The sequence below is a fragment of the Hemitrygon akajei genome, chromosome 10 (genome assembly GCF_048418815.1).
Source record: "Hemitrygon akajei chromosome 10, sHemAka1.3, whole genome shotgun sequence".
NCBI lineage: Eukaryota > Metazoa > Chordata > Chondrichthyes > Myliobatiformes > Dasyatidae > Hemitrygon > Hemitrygon akajei.
In genome coordinates, this window is record NC_133133.1 from 48,286,109 (window position 1) to 48,309,743 (window position 23,635).

A 23,635-nucleotide genomic window follows, 5' to 3' on the forward strand; every position below is an offset into this window, starting at 1 on the left:
GGTGGCACAACATACATACACACTCGTCTTTCACCAAGCTAAATAGAAATTCCTCTTCCCATTCTGGATGGAATTTGTACGTTATCGCCTTCTTTCGTTGAGCCTCCGCCATGCTAGCTAGCTGCCTTGGAGGATATCACCAGCGAGTGCTGTATATTGATCTTTGCGACAGTCTGTACTCTTATCTAATCTCATTGGTCACTTTGATGCAGCACAGGTTACGCTGAAACCGCGGTGCATGACGGGGGAGCTATTCACACATGTGCACTGGGCAGAAAGAATGGAACTAAAACCCCGCAACCCGGAAACAATCTCTCTTTACAAACAGCTTTCCATAGTGAAAGTATTGCTATATTACCATTATCCTAATGTATTTATTTTTGATATTTTTCGGGATCTAGGATCTACTGGGAAAGTCTCAAAGATCTACCAGTTGATCACAATCAACAGGTTGGCGACCACAAGTGTAACTCATATTGCAGGGTAATGTAAAGGGTGGAAACATACAATATGTATAATTCACAACCACTGACATTGACTTAAGGTTCATCTTAAGAGGCTGGTCTGACATGATGACATAATGACGTGAAGATTTTATCGTGCTTTATGATCTGCATTTGGTTGACATAATGGAGTTGTTGCGGTTTCCCTTAAACTTAAAATGCATCTGCCGTTTGATTTACAAAAAATCTACATTGGTGATACCAATGCTCTAGAACAATTCCAGAATTACTCAATATGTCGGTCAGTGCAGTCACTTTGAAACTGCTGGAGTTTTGGGAGCAAAATGCCGTCACTTGGTTTGTACAAGCTGAAAGCCCAGTATGTACTGTGCAAAATCTCTGTGGATGACACTAAATATTACTACGTAGTAGCATCGCTCAGTAGTTCCATGACAGTGAGAATAGTGAGACTGCCTGAGCACCCACCTGAATGTGATAAGTATGGTATGCTGAAGACTCACCCATTACAGACTGAGTGAGCCTGCAGGATGCTAGGCCTTCAGAGCTAACGGAATATATGCTGCCTCTCCTGGGAAATCACCAGACTTATTTTATTTTTAAAGAACTCTTGATGCAGCAAATGCCCGATCAAGTTTGCATGGCCTTTGCTAATACACCTATGAATGACTATAGGGAGCTTGATAAAATGGCTGATGGTCTAGACTCAGCCAGACAGAGACACTTAATTCTTCCTCCTTTCCCTGCCTCAATAAGCCCAGTCAGCAGGGCAGCCAACACACACATGCCCACGGCTGCTGGATCTGTGCTTTTACCACACTTGCTTTGGTACAAACACCAGGAAGTGCCAACTGCCTTACAACTTCGACTATGCCAGTGCATTAGGACATCAGAGATCATGACTGACATACAACACATCAAGTGGAAAAATAATGACATGGCTGATTGCCTCTCACGGCCAGCCTCATAGTGCCCACAAACTGGAGGTGTACTCTTTTTACCTCCATTCATGGCTTCTCACATCTGGGCCGGAATGCCTCACAGAAACTGGTCGCATTGAAGCTTGTGTGACGTGGCTTTTGAAAGGATATGTATGATTGGATTGCAGCCTGTGTGGAGTGCCAGCAAACACAAACTAACCATCATGTTCGGGCATCATTGGCACCTTTTGAGACCTTTGAGTGATGGTTTGACCATGTCAAGAATGTCGAACTGGCTGGCCCCCTTTCCCTCTCCCTCGGTTCATGCACCTCCCTATCATGGTGGGCCTTGTACATTCATTAGCACCTGGGTTGTTCACTTCAGTACCCCATCTGATATTTCCTCTGACTGCAGTCCCCAGTTCATATCAGTCCTCTGGGCTGTGATGACCCAAGACCTCAGCATTAGTCTTCTTCACACCTGCAATCCAATGGCCTCTGCAAGCTGTTTCACCGCTTCTAAAAGGCTGTTCTGAGGGCTTCCCTGTCGACTGATCATCTCCCGTAGGTCCTGCTGGGGCTCAGCACAGCTCCAAAAAAGGACCTGCTGTCGCCCACGGCTGAGTTGGTATATGGGCAGCTGTTATGAGTGCCAGGTGATTTTATTCCTGATGTGACAAATGCCTGGTCAGCCTCTCAGCAGTGTTCCGTTCCCCCTTAGTAGATTCAATTCCTTTGCACCTATTCCTACCTCCCATTATGGCGCATAGCACTCTTGGGTTCTTGTTGATCTACACTCCACCTCGTTTGTTTCGTTCACCAGTGATGTCGTGGGGGTGGAACTGGACTCTCTGACGGTGGTGTCCGAAAAGAGGATGCTGTCCAAGTTGCAAGCCATCTTGGACAATGACTCCCATCCACTCCATAATGTACTGGTTAGGCACAGGAGTACATTCAGCCAGAGATTCATTCCACCGAGATGTAACACAGAGCATCATAGGAAGTCATTCCTACCTGTGGCCATCAAACTTTAGAACTCCTCCCTAGGAGTGTCAGACACGCTGAGCCAATAGGCTGATCCTGGACTTATTTCCACTGGGCGTGATTAAATTATTATTTAATTATTTATGGTTTTATATTGCTATATTCCTTCACTATTCTTGGTTGGTGTGGCTGTAATGAAACCCAATTTCCCTCGGGATCAATAAAGTATGTCTGTCTGTCTGTCTGTCTGTCATGATGTACACCAACATCTTCTTAGTCCCCCCCCCCTCCCCCCCCCCCCCCGCCGGTACGATGGCCCATTCTGCACTTTGGGATGGAGAGAAAAAAAACTTTTATCATAGATACAAGGGACAAATATATACTTCAGTAGATCACCTTAAAATAGCCCGCCAAGAGTTGGAGGATTCTGCTACTATGACCCTGGTGTCACAACATGACCATAAGCACGTCAACACACCTCTGGACAAGTCAGATACACCTGCTGTTACTCCACCCATGGAACATAGGACCCAAGTTGGGTAGCTTGCCCGGATTCCAAACTGGCACACGATGCTGGCTTTTGTGAATTCAGGGGCACGGGGCCAGTGTAGGGTAATGTGAGGACTGGAAATATAGACATAATTCACAACTATTGACGTTGACTTGGGGTCTGACGTGATGACATAATCATGTGAATTTTTGCTGTTCTTTATACTCTGCATTTAATTGACAATAAAATAAGTTGTTACAGCTTCCCTTAAACTTAAAACTTCTTTGTCATTTTATTTACAAAAATCTACAATATTTCACCTTTCACCTGTGTGGCACTTTCCTGTGTCAGCCCCATTATCTCTTGATTCCCCATCAATATCCTGCAATACATTGAACAACTGAGCCTTCATAGCCCTCCTAGGCAGAGAGTTCCAAAGACTCAATATTCTTGGAGTGAAGCTGTTTCTTCTTATCTGTCTAAAAGTCTGGCACATTACTTTATAACAACAATCAGTTCTAAACACCCCGGCCATTTGAAACATCATTTCTTTAAGAACCACCTCAAGCCTCAAACAATTTTGTATGTTTCAATGAAATCACCTCTTTGTCTTCTAAACCCAAGTGAGCATAGGCTCAGTCTGTTTAATCTCTGCTAATTCCTTCCTCAACAGGGATCAATCTGGTGAACCTGCATTGTACTTCTTCTATTATATATTCTTCAAATATATCCTTTCCTGGGTAAGAAGTTCATAACTGTATACAATATTCTAGATAGCAGAATCAGAATTGGGTTTCTTATCACTGTCTCATAAAGTTTTGCAGCAGCAGTAGAGTGCAAAGGTATAACATTACTATAAATTTGCAGAATACATAAATAATGTATCATCTCCCCAAGGCTGTACATAACAGTAGCACAAAGTCTTTGCGGACAGTCACATCTTCTATCAAGAAGCAACAATGAACTGTTTATATTTCTAATCATTTATTATACCCATATACAACAATATACCCATATACAGTGACCCATATACAACAACATCCATGTCTTTCTGAAAGGCAACATCTTTCAATTTCCTATCACTTAAAACATTCTCCGCTTTTCTAAATTTTCTACCATATTCAAGATTTCCAATTTTTCCATATTTGTATTCCTTTTCACCCATCACTCACTTTGTCTGTATTCCCTCAAAGGCTTTCGCTTTCCTCCTCATAACCTATGCAGTTGTTCTGCTTTCTATTATCAGCAGACTTATAAGCAATGGTCGTGTCATCTCATCCATGTCATTGATATACAGCAGTTTGTCAATAGTTGGAAAGTCCACCACCTTCTCTCTGCAGTCTTTTCAACTGATCATAGCCATTCAAACAGAAAACATTCCTTTTAACTATTCTGTTCTATAAACACTCTGCACTCCATCTTGGTATATTAATCTAACTCCATGTCGTCTAATTTTATTTTAAAACCTCTTTGTGACATTTTACCTATGACCTTTGAAAGTTCAAATCTACCACATCCACTGTTTTGCGATTATCTATTCTGCTAATTAAAAAAAATCTGACAGATTTGTAAAACATGATTTTCTTTTTCAAAACAAATGAAGACTCCACTTCAACTGACCTTGATAATCAACTGACCTTGTGATCAGCCTGGACTCCTGGCTCCACCCATTGGGCATAAACTCCCAATCTTCAATTAACCTATCTCTTTTGCATTTTCTGTCCATTGCCAATGCTTATCCATGTTATTATTTCACCTCATATTTGTCAGATCTAATTTCCTCTAATAACTTTTTTTGTATCTCTTTATTAAAAAATCCCAAAGTTCCAAAAGCATAACATTTCCTGATTCTTCCAGATTATCTGTTGTAAAAAAACACTAATAGATTTGACAAATATTATTTTTCTATCCTAAATACACATTGACTCCATTTACTAATATTATTATTTTCTAATTCTCCATTGCCACCTCCTTATCAATAGATTTGGGGATTTTCCCCATGACTGAGGTCAGGATAACTGGTCTACTGTTCCCATTTTCTCTTTTCCTACATTCTTAAATATCCTCCAATCTATGTGAGACATATGGCCTGTTTGAAAATGGCAACCAGTACATCCACTGACTCCATTGCCACCCATCATCTGGTCCTGGGGATTTCTTGGGTTTAACCCCCCTCTAATTTTTTCAATACTGGTGTTTACTATTTTCTTTTGACTCCTGTCTTTTCCCCGGGTTGAAATATCTAATGCCAGAGGGTATGTATTTAAGGAGAGTTCAAATGAGATGTGTGGGGCAAGTTTTTTCACAGAGGTGGGTGCCTGGGATAGTGGTAGAGCCAGATACATTAGGGACTTTTAGGCGATGTTTCGATAGGCACATGAAAGTGAGGGAAATGGAAGGAATGGACATTGTGTAGGCAGAAGAGATTAGTTTAGTTAGGCATTTGATTATTAATTTATTTGGTTTGGCACAACCGCTTGTGATGAAGAGGCTGATCCTATGTTGTACTCTCCTATGTTCTTTATTCCCTCTAAACTTGTTGTTCTGCCCCTTTTATAGGATTTTTAAATATTTGTTCCATAAAACAAACACAAAATATTGATTAGTTTTTATACATTAATTGAAACATTTTGGAATATATTTGAATTTGCCACTGAGCTATGTACCTGACAGTATGCCTGCCCACATGAGTACTTGTCTCTTATCTCTCTGTACTGTATTAACAGGAAGGGTGACCCTCTGATATATGTCCTGAGCAGTGAATGACTCATAATGTGACATCGAGCCAACATTATTGTCTTGCATGATTCCCTGCCATTTAGTATTTCTTTCATCATGCAACTATTTTAAATCTCTTTTAAATATACATGAGAATTCTGCTACAGCGGTTTTTGGCAGAGATTTCCACATCCTGACCACCCTCCAAAGGCTGTTGTTTTCTGTCATCTGCTCTAACTATTTTTTGATTACATGAGGCCAGATCCTGGAGGTTTTTCTGCTTGTCCAGATTAGCTCCCCCATGCCTTCTTGGCTAGATGCAGAGCCAACCTTGCTGGCTTTCTCCAAGAGCCTCTAAGTAAATCCTTAGTGATGATAGTTCCCCTGTTAGTATGGTTAACTGGAATACGTTGGACAGCTTGTGACAGCTGCTGAAGTTACAAATAGAACTTTTCCATTCTGGAACTGATTTTAAAAGTTTTTATTTACTGTTAAAAGCTGTTGAAATTGAAATAAGACCAACATTTAAAAGCCAAGAACCTTCTAAATAAAAATGTAAACTATACACAGAACTCCAGTTATAAATAATTTATAATATTAAACTATAGCAAAGTATGACACCTTCTATAAATCTTAAGAAACAAAATCTCCATTAAAATCAATGGGGTCTTAAAACCTGTGCCAGGTCTAAGGCTGTTGGAATTGTCTTCCAACAATAAGGGACAGGCTGTGAATGCAGCTATGACCATCCAGAGTTCTGAGGACTTCAGGACATAACCTGGGATCCTGGAAGCGTAACAGCTTCAATAGGCAAAATTGTGACCATGGTCTTTGTACAAAGTAATCCTAAACAAGTTGCTTCCGAGCCCTTCACATATCTGATTGTAATGATTACTTATTTATTGGAACTTGGATGAAGTAATAAAGGTTTCGAGGTTGAACTTGCCTGTGACACGACGATGGGGTTGCAGGGCAAATTGTGAAAAGGACATAAAGAAGTTATAAAGGAATACAGATTTCCTAAAAGAGCAGGCAAAGAGCTATAAAATGGGAAAACAGTGACGTTGTCCACTGTGGCTGTCCACGGGGTATACTATTCCATGTTTAGATCCAACAGTATTGCACATTCCTGAACATAATGGCTCTGAACTCTTAATCAAGCTCCTATCATCATTGAAACAGACCAATATCTAAGGCACATAGGGAATATATGAACCAACCAAGACACCCATAAAAATCATATTTGGTGTTTGATGTTGAATTACTTTTATCTTTATTCTTAACCTTGCAGATCTTTTTATTAAGTTTCCTTTCAATACTTGATAGTGCTTTTCATGATCTTTTATCAATTCTCTGAGCCAAATTCTATTTTAGTCTTCCTGTTCACCTTTGGGACTCAGCCACTGAATCTCTCCCATCTTTCCTCAATGGAATGATTGATTTATAGTCTTTCCATTTCCCCTTTACATATTTTCATTGTTAACTAATGGTTTTATTTAACAAAATTTCCTTCAATTTAATCTGGCCAAGGTACCATTTATCTCACTTTGATTTGTGTTTTGTTTTACACTAGTAAAATGCCATGACCTATTTTCTCATTTCTCTATTCTGTTTCTATAGAGAACCTATTTATATATTGTCTAAAAATTTGCAAGTATTTTTTAAACATTCTACTACCCTTTTGTTGTTTTCTCTTTATTACCCAGAACTTTGTCAAGAATTGGTCTTGGTTTAGATTAAACTGAATCAAAAGCAATATTGATTCAGAGAAGCCACTTCTTAATGCCCTTCTATCTCCTTATTCTAAACTATATTGGATAATCAAATTGACCGACACTTGAAATTTTACCTCATCAATTTACTGTAACTATGACTACCATCCTTGGTTTCCTCCCCAGCATTTGGGATATTTCATGAATGCAACTGATTCTTTGTTATAAAGCACCTTAGCTCAGAGTAATTCTGTTTATGCCATTTCATCTTCCCACAAAGTGTTATTGTCTTTAATTGATACTGTTACCCCTTCTCTCTCCTTTGCTATTAATTGCTAATCTAGTCCCATTTGTACTGTTATTCAGATTCTTAGTATTTCATTATGATTTTTGGACTAAGTTTACTTGGCAGACTTTCTACACTTTTACCATCAACACTGTGGGCGTCTGAGGAAACTATAACCTAGAAACACAGAGTAGCTGGAGCAAACATATGGTTTGAATTAAAAAGTCGAAGCCTCTATCCAGCCCTTATGGAGTGAGAGCAGATTCTTCTGCTTCAGGGTTAGTTAATTAATTGGCCACTGCAAATTTCTGCTTATGTGTAGGCAAGTGGTAGAAAGTGGAAGGAGAATAAAGAGATGGGATTCATTTAAGATTAGTCTGAATGGATTTCTGATGTGTATTGTGGATTCAGTAAGTCAGAGATCCTGCCTCCGTGTTGCATTTTTCTATGATTTTATGATTTTGATGCAAAGTGGCATATCGGATTTCAATTGCAGCATGTTTCAATGTACAAGTATTCACAATCACATCCAAAATAATTGCTCAAACATGGTTGAATTAAAAATTCTATTTTCCTGAGCTCAGCTAGTGTCTTTGAAAGCCAGTAGCCATCTTACAGCAATGAAGAGGAGGAAACAGGTTATATTCTCTAATAGTCATAATAAATATTAGATTCCCGTAACTTGACGTGAGTGATGCTCTTTTTGAAAGATACTTGGTTATTTTTCAGGTCTTCAGACAGTTGGTATTTTTCGAGTTGGAAGTTCCAAAAAAAGAGTTCGACAGGTAAAGTTAAAAAACAGCTATAAAAGCCTATTGAACTGAAATGGATGCCAGATAACATAAGGTGGCTTTGTGTTTAGAGGAAATTATTTTATTTTAAGTGAATCTGTATGATCTCCTGTTACCCATGTATGCTTTACATGCAATAGAGAAAATTAGTGATTCTGCTCCTATGCTGCTATCACAAGAGAACCATGAATGATGAGGATATTTAATAATTGAGCAAAGAGCAAGCACTTTATTTACTCGGGTAACACAGCAATCATTTTCTCTATTGAAAGAAGCCAGCCTAAGAGAAGAATTCCCACCAAATGATAGAGTGCTAAAGAGCCCAGAGTCTACATGCTACGAAGGCTCAACACATCGACCCTTTTTACCACGTGGAAAGACAGCTGTTCAGAAGATCACAAAGTGGTTGAAGTAGTCCTAGCTCATCCACCTGGGAAATTTGACAGTCCAATCCCTTTAAATGGACATTAAGTAATTCCAAAATTTTCAGTTCCATCCAAAACTCACTCCTTGCATTGATTAGTATCACGTACAGTGTAATTTCCCGAACTTGTCTTTAATGAGTTTGAACCTATAATCTGGTAAGTTCTTTTGCAATTTTATTTTGAAATAATATTCCAGATTAACGTTTTCTATGCTAACTACAGTCTTGTGTAATTGTGCCCTATTGCGCCAGACAGATAACAGTTTTAGGAATGAAGAGCTCAAATTTCAAAATTGTTCTCTCAGAACTGAGACTTTGAAGCTCAGAAATCTTCCTTGTGGCTCTGTTTCTAAGTGACTGGACAAGATAAGGTTTTTCAATGCTCGGTTTATAGTGTATAGTTCAGGCAATGTTTAACTGTCAAATCTGGGTGCAAATAGTTCCAAATTATCCAGGCAGCATTATAACTCCTATAATTTGCATTGCCTGTATGATCTAAAACCCTAGGCAGACTGGGCTCCAGGAAGAATGATTGAATCCTCATCATGAGCAGTATAAGGAAGTAAGGTTTTAAATGTTGCCCCTTTTAAAGTGGCAGGTTAAAAATATGCATATTGTACTGTTAAATGCATATGAGTGCATTCTTAATGTTATTGGCAAAAATCTGCGCCACTGTTGCAGCATCTTCTCCACCTGAATATGTGTCCGGTCATAATACATGGGTGGTGCTTCACCACAGTAGCAGAGTCCGAATATCATCAAATAAAGTGAATCAGAGTAAGTCAACATTTTTGCACCCAGGATTGTTTAAACGAATGGTTGAAATGTGTGGAAAATCATAATAATCTGCCATAGATTTACTTCTGCTATGTAAAAAATAGTCGTGATGATGTAGAACAATGGAGTCCTATGGTCAAAGATGCAAGAAACTGACCCTAGGTGAAAGAAAGAAGATGTGTTGGTGTGAAGATACAAGCAAGTTCTGATCCTGGTCCTTGCTGTGGTCGTTAATTCAACTGTTCCATTGCCAGAATAGTGAGAGAGCAACTTAGCCAGGGCTTCAGTTGGTTAACCTTTCCTGTTAGTCCTGTATGGAACATTGGGTGAAGGTAGGATGTGTTTTGATTGTAATTTCAGTTTCAACATCTTTTCTGTAAGCAGCTAGCGTTAATTTGCCGGAATAGGTTTCACTTGAACTTTGTTTTGAAATGCTTGACATTGCCATCCATAATGGAGAGTAGATTTTAATGAAAGAATCTAGAGTTCATTTAAATGAAACACAATGGAATTCAAATATGATGCAGTGTAGCAGTCTAAAATTTGTGGTAATAGAACTGACTATTAGCAATCAGCTTTTTTTTTGAGACAAAAGATTTGTCAAAGAAATTGTATCAATATAATGCAGCTACACGTTGATGTATTTCAGCTGCGAGATGAATTTGATCAAGGTCTGGAAGTAGTTTTGGATGAAGAACACAGTGTCCATGATATAGCAGCATTACTCAAAGAATTCCTGAGAGACATGCCAGACCCACTTCTTCCCAGAGAACTCTACACAGCTTTCATCAAAACAATGTGTAAGTACAGACTTATTACCATCTGATTTCAGTTACATTCTCATGAAATGGGGTGTTGCATGTAAAGCATTCAATTATTTTCTAGTTTTATTGCTGTTGAGAAGCTGTGTCAATCAGTTTCTTGAAGCAAAGCATTCCTGTGGAGGAATCCAGCAGTTTATTAAGAAGGCATTGCAGAATTTTAATTCAGTTATGGTGAAGAAACAATGATGTTTTACAGGTCAGCATAGCATGTGACTTAGAGATGATAGGAATCCCATGACCACACTGCCATTGTCTTTCTAAATTGGAAAGTTCTGTTGAAAAAGTCACAGTGTTTCATCCAGAAGGTGCACTCTGCAGCCACTGTGCACTAGTGCTAGAGGAGGCAAGCATTTCAAGTTGCTAAAGAAGTTATCAGTTAATACTTTGCTTTGGCCAAAGTAGTGCCAAGCTTCTGGAACTTACAAACACGCACAGAGAATTCCATCACAGGTGAAAGGTATTGGAGGAGTAAATAAAACGTAAGCCACTTGCTGCAAAGAAATGTGATTGGACCAGTTAAGTTTCTGGTTATTATGACCATTTCCTAGGTCTGGATTCCTACTCACTCCCTCACCCCCCCCACCCCCAGATAGAACAGAGATGGAGTTTCCTTAGTGTTCGCATTTCACCTATGTCACAAATCCCGCGACGAGTTAAAAAGGACAGTGAAATGAAACACACCTGGTGTCTGGGTTACTATAAATTAAGACTATATTTATTACTACTATGAATTGATATCATTAAACGTGATAATACGATACCGGTTATAAACTATTTTATTTCTATATATATATATATATATATATATATATATATATCTCCGCAAATGTGTGTGTGGATACAAAAATAATAGTCCCGGAAGTAGATATCAGTCTTATGGTGTCAGGTAAGTTTAAGCAGTTCAGTTCACTTTGTGTTGCGTCGAGTTGAATTGATGGAGAGAAAGAGAGTTAATTGAGTTGATGTTTACGTTGGCAGATTTAGTTGTTCTTGCTTCCGAAGTCTTTAGAGTCACTTCGTGTGAATGCCACACAGACACTGACGGACAGAGCCCCTTCTAGGGAACGGTCTACTAACCCACGGCACAGGTTCACCACCAGCAGACCCCCACAGGCAAGCTCTTACCCGCACTGGTAATCATGGGTCAAAATTAATTGGTCCGTGGCTTCCACCCTCGTGGTGCTCTTAAGCTCCACCACTGGTTTCTCGGGTAGCTTCCGCACTTCTCCCGTGTCGTGTCTCCTCTGCCGTTATCAGACCAACGCCTCAACTTTTTATAATCCATTTGAAATTCCAACCGTCCGTTAGTTCAACTGCTCTGAGCTGTTACCATGGTGACTTCACAGCTCGTGTCTCGGCTGGCGCCATACTCTCTCTCTCAAGGTCACGATCAAAAGCGCCATCAAAACCAAGTCAGATTCCTCTCTCTCCCCCAATCGCCTCCCTGTTCATTAGACTGCCGAATCCTCCAGCAGTTTCTCACCTGCGTGACACCTATCCAATACATCCCTGCCTGCTGCAATGAGACCCCACCATTAGTAATGTCTTCCTCTCTCCACTGCTCTTCTGCTCTCTGCATGGACCATTCCCTCTATGACTTCCTATGGCATTCAACCCTTTCCATCCTGTCCTCCGCATCCCCAGACACCTTTCTCTACTGTTGACGGAGGTACAATATTTGTACCTATACTGCCACTCTTACAGCTATCCAGGTAATTAAACAGCCCGTTCAGGTCAAGGAAAGATTCACATGCTCTCCTCCGACCTCATCTACTGCATTCAGTCCCTCTGATGTGGCTTCCTGTACATCAGCAAGACAAGATGCAAACTCTGCAACGGGATTTTGGAGCACATGTATTCTGTCCAAAGTTGCCATTCTGAGCTCACAGTCACAAGCTATTTCAACCTCGCTTCCCATTCCCACACTATGTTGTCTGTCCTTGGCTTCCTCCACTATCAGCTGTTATTTTTGTTCTTAATAAAGACAAACAGCATGAGTGAAAATGCTCGCACATATTCATTGCAGGGCACTCCAGTCTTGGCTTCAGCTTGACCTGAGCGTGTGCGACAAGTTCACCATTATCACCTTGGTTTCGGAATGAGCAACCCACATTGCACACTGGGAACTGAAGTTCTTTATAATGTACACACATTACAACACATCTTCCCCCTTCAAAGAAAAATCTAATACAATAGTATGTCCTCATAAACCTGCAAGAAACAATAACACTTTCCAACAAAGATACTGTATTTACATTAACTTAATTATAATGAGCAAATACAGTCCCTTATTCACTCTGCTTCTTTCAATTCATCTCTGTGTTGGTTTAATGATCTAATTCGTCTGCCATTTGTTTCCCCAGATGTATTGCTGTCACTTGCTGTGCTAATATTAGTTTATTTCTTTCACATTGTCCTGCCAAGATCCTATCTGTCTGTCTCTGTCCTGTTCTTGCTGTGTGACCACAATTCACTCCATGTGCTTCATAATGGAGACCTGTACTACATCCACGTCATCAGTGAGTCTTTGCGCAAATCCAGCTGAGTGTATTTCAATTCACAGAGCTCCTTTTGTTGGCTGCATAGCATAGATTGCTACTGTTCTGCCCTTGGGGTCTGTGTGATATTCCCATCTTTTTTAGTGTTCCTTTTTAACTTTGGAGAAGATCTTGGATATATTTTTGATTTCCTGTCTTCAACTGGAAGTTGATGAGAGACAAATTTTGAACCACAGCTGCATGATGTGAAATCAACACCGGTGATGTCTTCATCATGATCATTATGTTTAGCACTGACGTCCTGACTGTCATGTTGGTGTAGCTGGTTTGGAAGTCTAAGGAAAGTGGTACTCTTGTGCTTCTGTTGCATAACCCCTCTGGAGCTCTCATGGATGCTGCTACGAGTCTCTCAAGTTATATTAGGTATACATACAAGCCTCTCAAAGACATTTGTAAATTCTCCCATGAGTGTTGATGGATATTTTTGGTCTGTGCAGGCACTACGAAAACTCTTTCCACCAGGTTAAGCTTTTCACATGCACTCAGATCTAATATTAGCAGTATTCTCTTTCTACAATCTGCTGCTTGTGTATGGGAAGGTGAGTAGGGGTGGCTTTGGGGTTCTAATGTTTTAACTGTCATTCATTCACAGCATACACATTTGTGTCTGCCTATTGTAGCTCCTTAGCATGTGATCGTGTGATCATGTGATCTCTGCTGTCCTTCACATACCCATAGCTCTTTCCAGCATTAAATCTTTTTCACAGAGCTATCTTTCTCTGAGCCCATTATCTGAAGTTCTGCAAGCTACCTTCTCTCTAACTAGTGAGTTTCTCAAATCTCCAAACTCAGAGGACTCAGTCCGTGAAACTCAACTACATAATACCTTGCTTCTGGTCACAGGAAAAGAACTATATCTTTCAGATGTAATGTTTTTATTTAGGACAAAATGCTTCTCAAATTTTGTCATCAGGGAGTCTAATATCAAGGCTGTCTCATCAATTTGAAACTGTTATATATGTCCAAAGCATCTTCCCGAGTCACATGTAGAAAGATAGACACCTTCAATTTTTCATTCACCCCTCCAGCTGGCTCTGCTCTCTATTAAATATATATTGAGTTGTTTGAAGCATTTACAGTTGTCTGTTAAATCGCAGGTAAACTGCATAGGTGTGGGAGGATTTAGGTAATTCATTACGGGATTTTTCAGTGCCTCCCACCTTAATCTCTAGATGCACACATAACAACACAGCAGGGAGAAGTCAAATGCAAACTAGAAAAACTTTCCTCCTTCTACTTCACCCTGCTTGCTTATGTGGTTCCAACCTCTGGAACATCTTTTGTCTCCACCAAAAGTGTTTTTCAGGTATATAAAGAGTAAAACAGAGGCAAGAGTGGATATTGGATTGCTGAAATTGCTGCTGGAGAGGGAGTGCCATGATTGATTGGCAGAGCAGACTTGATGGACCAGATGGCCTAATTCTGATCCTGTGTCATGGTCTTATAGTAATGGGGGATAAGGAAGTTAGGGCCAAATTGAATAAGTACTTTGCATCAGTCTTCACTGTGGAAGATGCTGGCAGTATTCAAGAAGTTCATGAGTGTCATGGGGGCAGAAGTGAGTGCAGTTGCTAACACTAGGGAGAAGATGCTTGGGAAACTGAAAGGACTGAAAGTAAATAAGTCACCTGGACCAGATGGAGTACACCCTAGGGTTCTGAAAGAGGTGGCTGAAGAGATTGGGGAGGCATTAGTAATGATCTTTCAAGAATCATGAAATTCTGTAAAATGTTCCCGAGTACTGAAAAATTGCAAATGTCACTCCACTCTTCAAGAAGGGCGAGGTGCAGAAGAAAGGAAATTATCAGCCAGTTAGCCTTACCTCAGTGGTTGGGAAGATGCTGGAGTTGATTGTTAAAGATGAGGTTTTGGGGTACTTGGAGGCACATGCTGTAATAAAGCAAAGTCAGAATGGTTTCCTTAAGCAGATTCCTGACAAATCTGCTGGAATTTTTTGAGGAAATAACAAGCACGACAGACAAATGAGGATCAGTGGATGTTGTGCATTCGGGATTTGATAAGGTGCCGCACCATGTAGCTGCCTATGGTATCACAGGAAAGATGCTAGCATGAATAGAGCATTGGCTGATTGGCAGGAGGCAAACAATGAGAATAAGGGAAGCCTTTACTGATCAGCTGCTGGTCACTAGTGGTGCTCAGCAGGAGTCGGTGTTGGGACTTCTTTTTACATTGCATGTCAATGTTTTGGATGACAGAATTGATGTCTTTGTGGCCAGGTTTGCAGACAATTCGAAGATGGATGGAGGGGAAGGTAGCGTTGAGAAAGCAGGAAACTGTAGACAAACTTGGAGAGATTAGGACAATGGGTAAAGAAGTGGCAAGTGGAACACAGTTTTGGGAATTGTATGGTCATGCATTTTGGTAGAAGTAATAAAAGCATAAACTATTTTCTAATCGGGGGGAAAGTTCAAAAACCCAATGCAAAGGGATTTGCGAGTCCTCGTGTAGGATTCCCTAAAGATACATGGTGAGGAAGGGAAATGCAATGTTAACATTCATTTTGAGAGGACTAGAATATAAAAGCAAGGGTGTAATGCTGAAGCTTTATAAGGCACTGGTGAGGCCTCACTTGGAGTATTGCAAGCAGTTTAGGGCCTCTTAATTAGGAAAGGATGTGCTGACATTGGGAAAGGGTTCAGAATAGATTCACAAGAATGATTCCAGGAATAAAGGCTTATAGTATAAGTAGTAATTGATCGCTCCGGGTGCGTACTCACTGGAATTTAGAATAATGAGGGGGACGATCTCATTGAAACCTATTGAATGTTGGAAGGCCTGGATAGAGTGGATGGGGAAAGGATGCTTTGTATGGTAGGGGAGTCTAGAACCAGAGGGCACAGCCACAGAATAGAGGGATATCCATTTAGAATAGAGACGAGGAGGAATTTCTTCAGCCAGAAGGTGGAGAATCTATGGAATTCATTGCCACAGACAGCTGTGTAGGACAGGCCATTGGGTATATTTAAGAGGGAGGTTGATAAGTTCTTGATTAGTCAGGGTGTGGAAAGTTACAGGGAGAAGGCAGGAGAGAGAAATAGATCAACCATGATGAAATGGTAGAACAGACTCAATGGGTTGAATGGCCTAAATACGCTCAAAAACAGCTGTTTTCTCTATTTCTACTCTCCCATCCATCCACCTCCTTTTTCATTGTGTGAAACTGTTTGTTAAGGGTATGAATTCCTAACATTTAAACACGAGTCTGACATGTTTGCTTCCTCAGCTTTGCCCATTAACACTGTACAATTTACAGCATGGCCAAGATCAGGTTCATTGTTACATTTAAATTAAATTTTGAGGTTTAACACCTTCTGAAGAAAGGTCAATGATTTGCATTCTGAAACCCCAATCAACAAGTGTATGTGGGTTTGGCATATTGAAAATCCAATTAGACAAGCCTTTGCACTGGATTTGAAGGAATTATATATTTTTTGGCATCAAGAATAGAATGAATCATGTTTTTAACTTTAAAAATCATTTCATAATAAAAATACCAGACCAACCTAGGGTTATGAACACTGATGTTTGAAATTCTCCACATATTAACACATTCCCAGAATTATTAAATTCAAATAGCCAATGTACTTACAAATTTTCAACCCCATAAACAGCAGAACTAGTTTCCCTTCTCTCTAATTTTAGTAACCATGTTTCCTGACGTGTGCTTTAGATGTCATTTGTTACAATACAGTGAAGATATGGATACCATTTTGAGTGATTTTTACATAGTGTCTGATATACGGATTGTTAAGTTTCTTCTTTAACAAAGACAAACTTGCATAGGTAAAAATGTTAGAACTATTTTATCTACAGATTTACAGAATGGCTTCAGCTCGAGTACATTTTACTCTGGACGCTCTGCTTAGCACTGGCATCTTGACTGCTATGCTGGAGTAGGTCGTATGGATGTCTATCAAAGGTGGAGTTCTTGTGCTTCTATGCATAACCCCTCAAGATCTCTCATGGATGCTGTTACAAGTTTCTCGAGTTATATCAGATACCCCTCAAAGACATCTACGTATTCTTCAATGACTGCCACCTTTCATCTGACAAGCCACTACAAAAACTCTTCCACCAGGTTGAGCCTTTTTCATGCAGTCATACCTATTATTGGCTGTACTTGCTATTCAACAATCAGCTGTGCCTTTAGGTGCTGTCCCTTGTGCTTGAAGGTAACTCTACATCCCCCTTTTACTGGAATGATCTCTCCAACATAACCAGTCACTTTTAATTTCACTGGGTAAATCTAGTTCTTTACTTTGAGAGTCTTGTAATCATCCACATTTAACAGTTTCACCTGGGCTCCAGTATCAACCTTGAATGTAATTACTGTCACATTCAGTGTCATTGCAACAATCCGTTCTGTCTTACCAGCACCCGCACTCTGTAGAGAATCTACAAAGACTTACTCCATTTTCTCAGCAACCGTCTGCACCTATCTTTTGGTAGCTTTGCAGCACTTAGCAAAATGATTCCTCTTCCCACAATTATTGCAGGACCTTCCATAAGCAGGACATGTCTTTGGCATGTGCCTGCCTCCAGGTTTGTTGTTTGAGCCTCTATCTTTGCTATGCTGTTGCTTTGGGAAATACCTTGTACTCTGTTCCTCTGTTTTCACAGCATGCACTGTTGTTTCTGCTATGTGCAGTTCCTTAGTTTGTGCTCATGTGGGCATTGCCCTGTACAGATCCACAGTCTTTTCCAGTGTTAAATCTTTTCATGGAGCAATCTTTCTCTGAGAACAGTATCTGGGATTCCACAAACTATTTTGGCTCTGACTAGTGAGAGTCTAGTAAATCTCCAAACTCACAGGACTTGCTCAGTGTGTGTGAAGCTCACACTTTGTTTCTTGTCACAGGAGAAGAACTTATATCTCTCAAACATGATGTTTTTACTTGGGACAAAATGCTCCTCAAATTTTGTCATCAGAGTGTCCAATCTCAAGGCTGTCTCTTCAGTTAGAAAGCCATTGTAGATATCCAAAGCATCTTCGCCAATTATGTGTTGAAAAATTTTTCCTCCATCCCACCGGTTCTGCTTACCACTAAATATATATTGAATCAGTGTTTGAATCATTTCCAATTACCTGCCAGATTGCTGGTAAACTGCATAGCTACAGAAGGACATAGTTTATCCGTTGAGGAGATTTTTAGGCTCTCACCTGCAACTCTCGGTGAACTTCAAGACAGTGTATTCTTGTGTCAGCAGGGTTCTCTCTGTTGGAATCTAGCATCTCTTAGTTGCTCGTGGTATTCAGTTAAGCTTCATATTTGGACCTCACGCCAACTTCTGACACCATGTTATGTTTGTTCTTTAACAAAGGCAAGCTTGCATGGGTAAAAATGTTAGAACTACTTTATTTACAGATTTACAGAATGGCTTCAGCTCAACCATATTTTACTCTGGACACTCCAGACCTCCTAGAACAGGGGTGTGAGCCGTTCATCCAACATCACCCCACCTGCATTGCTCACTGGAAACTGAAGTTCTTTATTATGTGCACTCAGAATAACACACAGATAGATTCAACTTATGGTCATTTATGAAATGGAGCCCATTTGTTACCTGAAGAGAGCCTGAAATGGAAGCAAACAAAAAAGATCTTTAAAATGGTGCATTAATGACAATCAGTCAGATCTCTGCTGATCCTCAACTAGTCAGGCAGTATCTGTGGAAAGGAATTAAAAGCCGACTTTTTGGGACTGATGAAGGATCTTGGCACAAAATGCCAGCTCTTTATTCCTCCGTGGATGCTTCTTGATCTGCTGAGTTCCTCCAGCATTTTGTGTGCACTACTCTGGATTTCCAGCATCTGTAGAATCTCTTGTGTTACTGAAATGGTCCGCACTGATCAGCTGGAAATCAAGCTTGCAGAGAAAGTCCGTGCTCAGGACCATTCTGAGAGGAATAGTATCATCCAAGGTAACTGAAAATCCAGCCCAAAATTAACTCACTCTTTGGGTACTGCTGAATTTTTGAATGATTTCATAATTTTCTGATTTTTTTTCAATTTCACATATTTTTCTTTTTAAGACTTAAAAATCTTCAGTGGATATTTTTCCTGGAATTGTAACTAAATAACTAATCGTATCTTGTAGCCAATCCTGTCAATGCTAATCCCTTGCTGGAATGATTGATGGAATAGTAGTATGGAATATTGCAGTCTACAAGTAAGTCTACATTTTATTTGACCTACGAGTCTGACAAAAAGTGATAAATGTGCATTCACCACTTGGCCCATCAATAGCAAAAAGCAAAACAATTAAGAAGCAGGGGGAAATTTCATTAATTCCAAGCAGCAGATGGGACAATACGCGAATGACAGTGAGGCTTGTTTATGGAGGAATTTAAAGCACAACCAGGTTTGCTATTACTTGTTTGATTAATAGCATGTCAACAACAGGTTCTCCTACCCAAGAAAACCATGATTTCTTCTTGTTTTGTCTACTACAGCAATGAACCACATGAATCAGCTCTCCATCCTCCAGCTGCTGATCTACCTGTTGCCACCATGTAATTGTGACACTCTGCTCCGATTGCTTGAGTTGCTGTCAAGGGTTGCCAGCTGTGCCCATGACTCAGTCAATGAAGATGGACATGAGGTAATGATGGCATTAATTTCAATACTATTGTTGAGGAAAATTTCAACACTATTGTCAGGAAAATTAAAGTCCAGCATTCCTTTCACTGATGTTACCACTGAAAACAGATTAACTGCTTACTAACTTAGTAACCCAGTGAAGATAATTCACGATGCATGAGGGTCTTGATATTGCTTGGGTAACATTGCTAGTAAAGCAGTGTTCCTATCTTGAACATAGAACAGTTCTGCACTGGACAAACTCTTTTGCATATAATGTTGTGCTGATCTTAATGCCAATTTATGCTAAACGTTCTCATACTGTGTTTCATCCACATTCTTCCATTACCTCCAAATTCATCTACCTAGTTAAAAGTCTCTTAAACTCCAACAAACTGCCCTTGGTAACCCATTCCAGGGACCTATCTCTCTCTACTTAAAAAACTTGCCTTCATATCACTTTTACAGTTCCCTTCTCTAACCTTGAAAGTGTATCCTCTGATATTTGAACTTTCTATTGTTGGGAAAATATTTTGAGCATCTATTCTATAAATGCCTCTGTCTATCCTCAGCCTCCAAAGATCTATGGAGAACAACCCAGTTTATTTCCTGCCTTCCCCTTCAGCCTATACCCCCTAATCCAGACAGAATCCCAGTGACCATCTTCTGCACTCTTTCCACAGTCTCTAAATCCTCCTGATAACTGGCAACCAGAAACCCAAGTACGGTCTGACTTATGTTTTATACAGGTATAGCATAATTTCCTAACTCTTGCTCTCAGTACCCCTACTAATAAAGACAAGCCTGTCATATGTCTTTTTTACCACTGTATCCACTTGTATAGCCACTTTTAATGAACTTGGATCCCAACATCTCTCTGAACTTCAATGCCATTTAGGGCCTACAATTAACTGTATACTTTTTCCTTTCATTTAACCTCCCAAAGTACCGTACCTTAAATTTGCCTGGATTAAACTCCATCTGCTACTTCTCTGCCCATATCTGTAACTGACCTATAATCTACTGTATTCTTTGATAGTCCTTTATAATTCCAGCAATCTTTGTCATCTGCAAATTTGCTAAACTAATTACCCATCTAATTTTTTATCCAAACCATTGATATACATCACAAACCATAGTGGTCCTAGCATCAATCCCTGTAGAATATCACTGGCCATAGACGTCCAGCCAGAATAACAGCCTTCCACCCCAATCTCTATGTTCAATGGGCAAACCAGTTCTGAATCCAGTTTACCCTGTATTCTATATATTTTTATCTTCTGAATCAACCTACAAGGAGGGACCTTATCAAATGCCTTGTTAAGGTCCTTGAAGATAACTTCCACTGCCTTTCCCTCATCAAGCTCATTTAACACTTACTCAAAAAACTCAATCAATGATCTGCTCCACACAAAGTGCACTAAGCAGCTGTGCCTTTTGAAATGTGCAGAAATCAACCCTACTACCCTCTCCAATATCTTTCTGACATGACATTCACTGGCCTACAATTATCTGCTTTATCCCTTTTACCTTTTTTTAACAAAGGTACAACATTTACTACTCTCCAATCCTCTGGGACCTCGACTATTGCTAGTGAGAACAAAATAATCTTTGTTGAAGTCCCCACAATCTCCACATTTGCTTCGTTCAATATTTTGCTTTATATACCATAGGGTCCTGACAATTTATCCACTTTAATGCTTTTCAGAAGACATAGCATGGCCTCGTCCATAACCTCAAAATGTCCCAGCACATTGGCATGCACTACTCTGCCTTTACCATGCTTCAAAACCTCCCCCTTGGTAAATACCAACACAAAATATTCATTTAATATCTCAACCACCAACTCTGATTCCAAGCACATATCCCCTCCTTCATCCTTGAGATGACCTATCCTATTCTAAATTTAAGTATAGAATGTCCAGGATTCTTCTTGATCCTGCTCGCCATGGACATTTCATGAGACCTTAGGTTATCCAATGTTCCCTTACATTACTTTCCTGCTCTTTAGCAGAACAATGCAATTCTGAAGTTTGATCAGTAGTCTTTAAACAACTCCCATGTATTAGACATGAGCTTGTCCAGGAACAGCTGCTCCCTCTCTACGCTCTTAGCTCCTGTCTATCCTCTTGTAATTTGCCCGCCACCAATTTAGTATGATCCCAAAAGATCTGATTTTGTCCTTACTCACAGCTATCTTAAAAAATAATGAGTTGGGGTTACTGTTTCCAAAATGATCCCCACCAAAACTATGTCCAGTATGTAGCTGGACTTTCCACATAATATTTTAAGAACCCCTCTAGAATGAACTGAAGAAATCCTGAATCATCAAAACCTCATTTATTATGCAATTATCAAGAGGGTGCACATTAATTCTGATTCTGCCTGTATGCCCATGGGATTCAAGGCTGCCCAAGTTCCAGCAATCTGCATCACTTCCACATTCTCAGATCTCTCTCCCTGAATTTCCACACCTCATTCCTGGAATTGTTGGAGAATCAGCAGAACACTGATTTTAAATAAATGTTTCAGGACACAAATAGAGTCACAGAATCATAGAAAACTACAGCACAGAAACAGGTGCTTCAGCCTCTAGTCTGAGCCAAACCATTAATCAACCTTCACCCAGAGCATAACCCTCCATACCCTTCTGATCCAGGTACTAGCCAAATTTCTTAAATGTTGAAATCCACCTCTTGCGCTGGCAGCTCGTTCCACATTCTCACCACCCTCTGAGTGAAGATCCTCCTCATGTTTCCCTTAAATGTTTCATTTTTTACCCTAGACCTCTAGTTGTGGTCTCACCCAACCTTAGTGAAAAAAGCCTGTTTGCATTCCCCTATCTCTCCCCCTCATAATTTTGTATCTCAATCAAATTTCCCCTCAATCTTCTACTTGCTAGGGAATAAAAGTCCTAACCTCTTCAGCCTTTCCCTATAACTCAGGTCCTTAAATCCTGGCAACATCCTTGTAAATTTTCCTGCACTCTTTCAATCTTACTTACATCTTTCCTGTAGGTAGGTGATGAAAATTGCACATTATACTCCAAATTAGTCCTCACCAACGTCATACAATTTCAATATAGCATCCTAACTCTTGCACTCAGTACATTGATTTATGAAGGCCAATGAGCTAAAAATGTTCTTTACATCCCTATCTACCAGTGACACCATCTTCAAGCAATTATGGATCATTATGGCTCTGTATTCCCAGATCCCTTTGCTCTACTGTACTCCTCAGTTCCCTACCTCTCACTGTGTAAGACTTACCCTGGATGGTCCTCACAAAGTGCAACAATTGTCTGCATTAAATTTCATCTGACATTTTCCCCAGCTGGTATAGATCATGCTGCAAGCTTTGATAGTCTTCAACGCTATTGACTACACCTCCAATCTTGTCATCTGCATATTTCTAATCCACTTTACCACATTATCATCCCGATTGTTGATATAGATGGCAAACAACAATGGGCCTAGTACTGATCCCTGCTACACATTACTAGTCAGAAAGGCAACTATTACAACCACTATCTGGCTTCTTCCACTAAACCATGTCTAATCCAATTTATTACCTCATCTTGAATGCCAGACAACTCAACCTTCCGGACCACCCTCCCATGTAGGACCTTGTCAAAGGCCATGCTAAAGTTCATGTAGACAACATACACTACATTGCCTTCATCGGCTTTCCTGCTAATTTGCTTCAAAAACTCTGTAAGTTTGGTAAGACGTGATTTATCATACAGAAAGCCATGCTGACTATCCCTAATCAATCCTATCTGTCCAAATACTTATATACTTAATTCCTTAGAATACCTTTCCCACCGCTGATGTCGGGGTCATTGGACCAAAATTTCCTGGCTTATTCCTAAATCCTTTCTTAAACAATAGAACAGCATTAGCTATTCTCCAGTACTCTGGCACCTCACCCATGGCTAAGGATGTTTTTAATATTTCTGCTAGGGCCTCTGCAAATTCTGCACTAGCTTCCCACATGGTCCAAAGGAACATGAAGGCCCTGGGTATATATCCATTTTAATTTGCCTCAAGGCAGAAAGTACTTCCTCTTCTGTAATCTGTGTAGGGTCCA

General features: G+C 40.0%; 1 protein-coding gene across 7 annotated transcripts in view; it reads left to right on the plus strand.

Annotated features, from left to right (window-relative positions):
* The window catches only part of LOC140734355 (rho GTPase-activating protein 6-like), a 278,830-nt gene that overhangs the window by 206,893 nt on the left and 48,302 nt on the right, over positions 1–23,635 (plus strand). For all 7 annotated transcript variants that reach the window (XM_073058205.1, XM_073058206.1, XM_073058209.1 and 4 more), the window contains exons 6-8: positions 8,301–8,356; positions 10,213–10,363; positions 19,420–19,568. In XM_073058205.1, the coding sequence (XP_072914306.1) occupies positions 8,301–8,356; positions 10,213–10,363; positions 19,420–19,568 (356 nt within the window). The remainder of the gene's footprint in view (positions 1–8,300; positions 8,357–10,212; positions 10,364–19,419; positions 19,569–23,635) is intronic.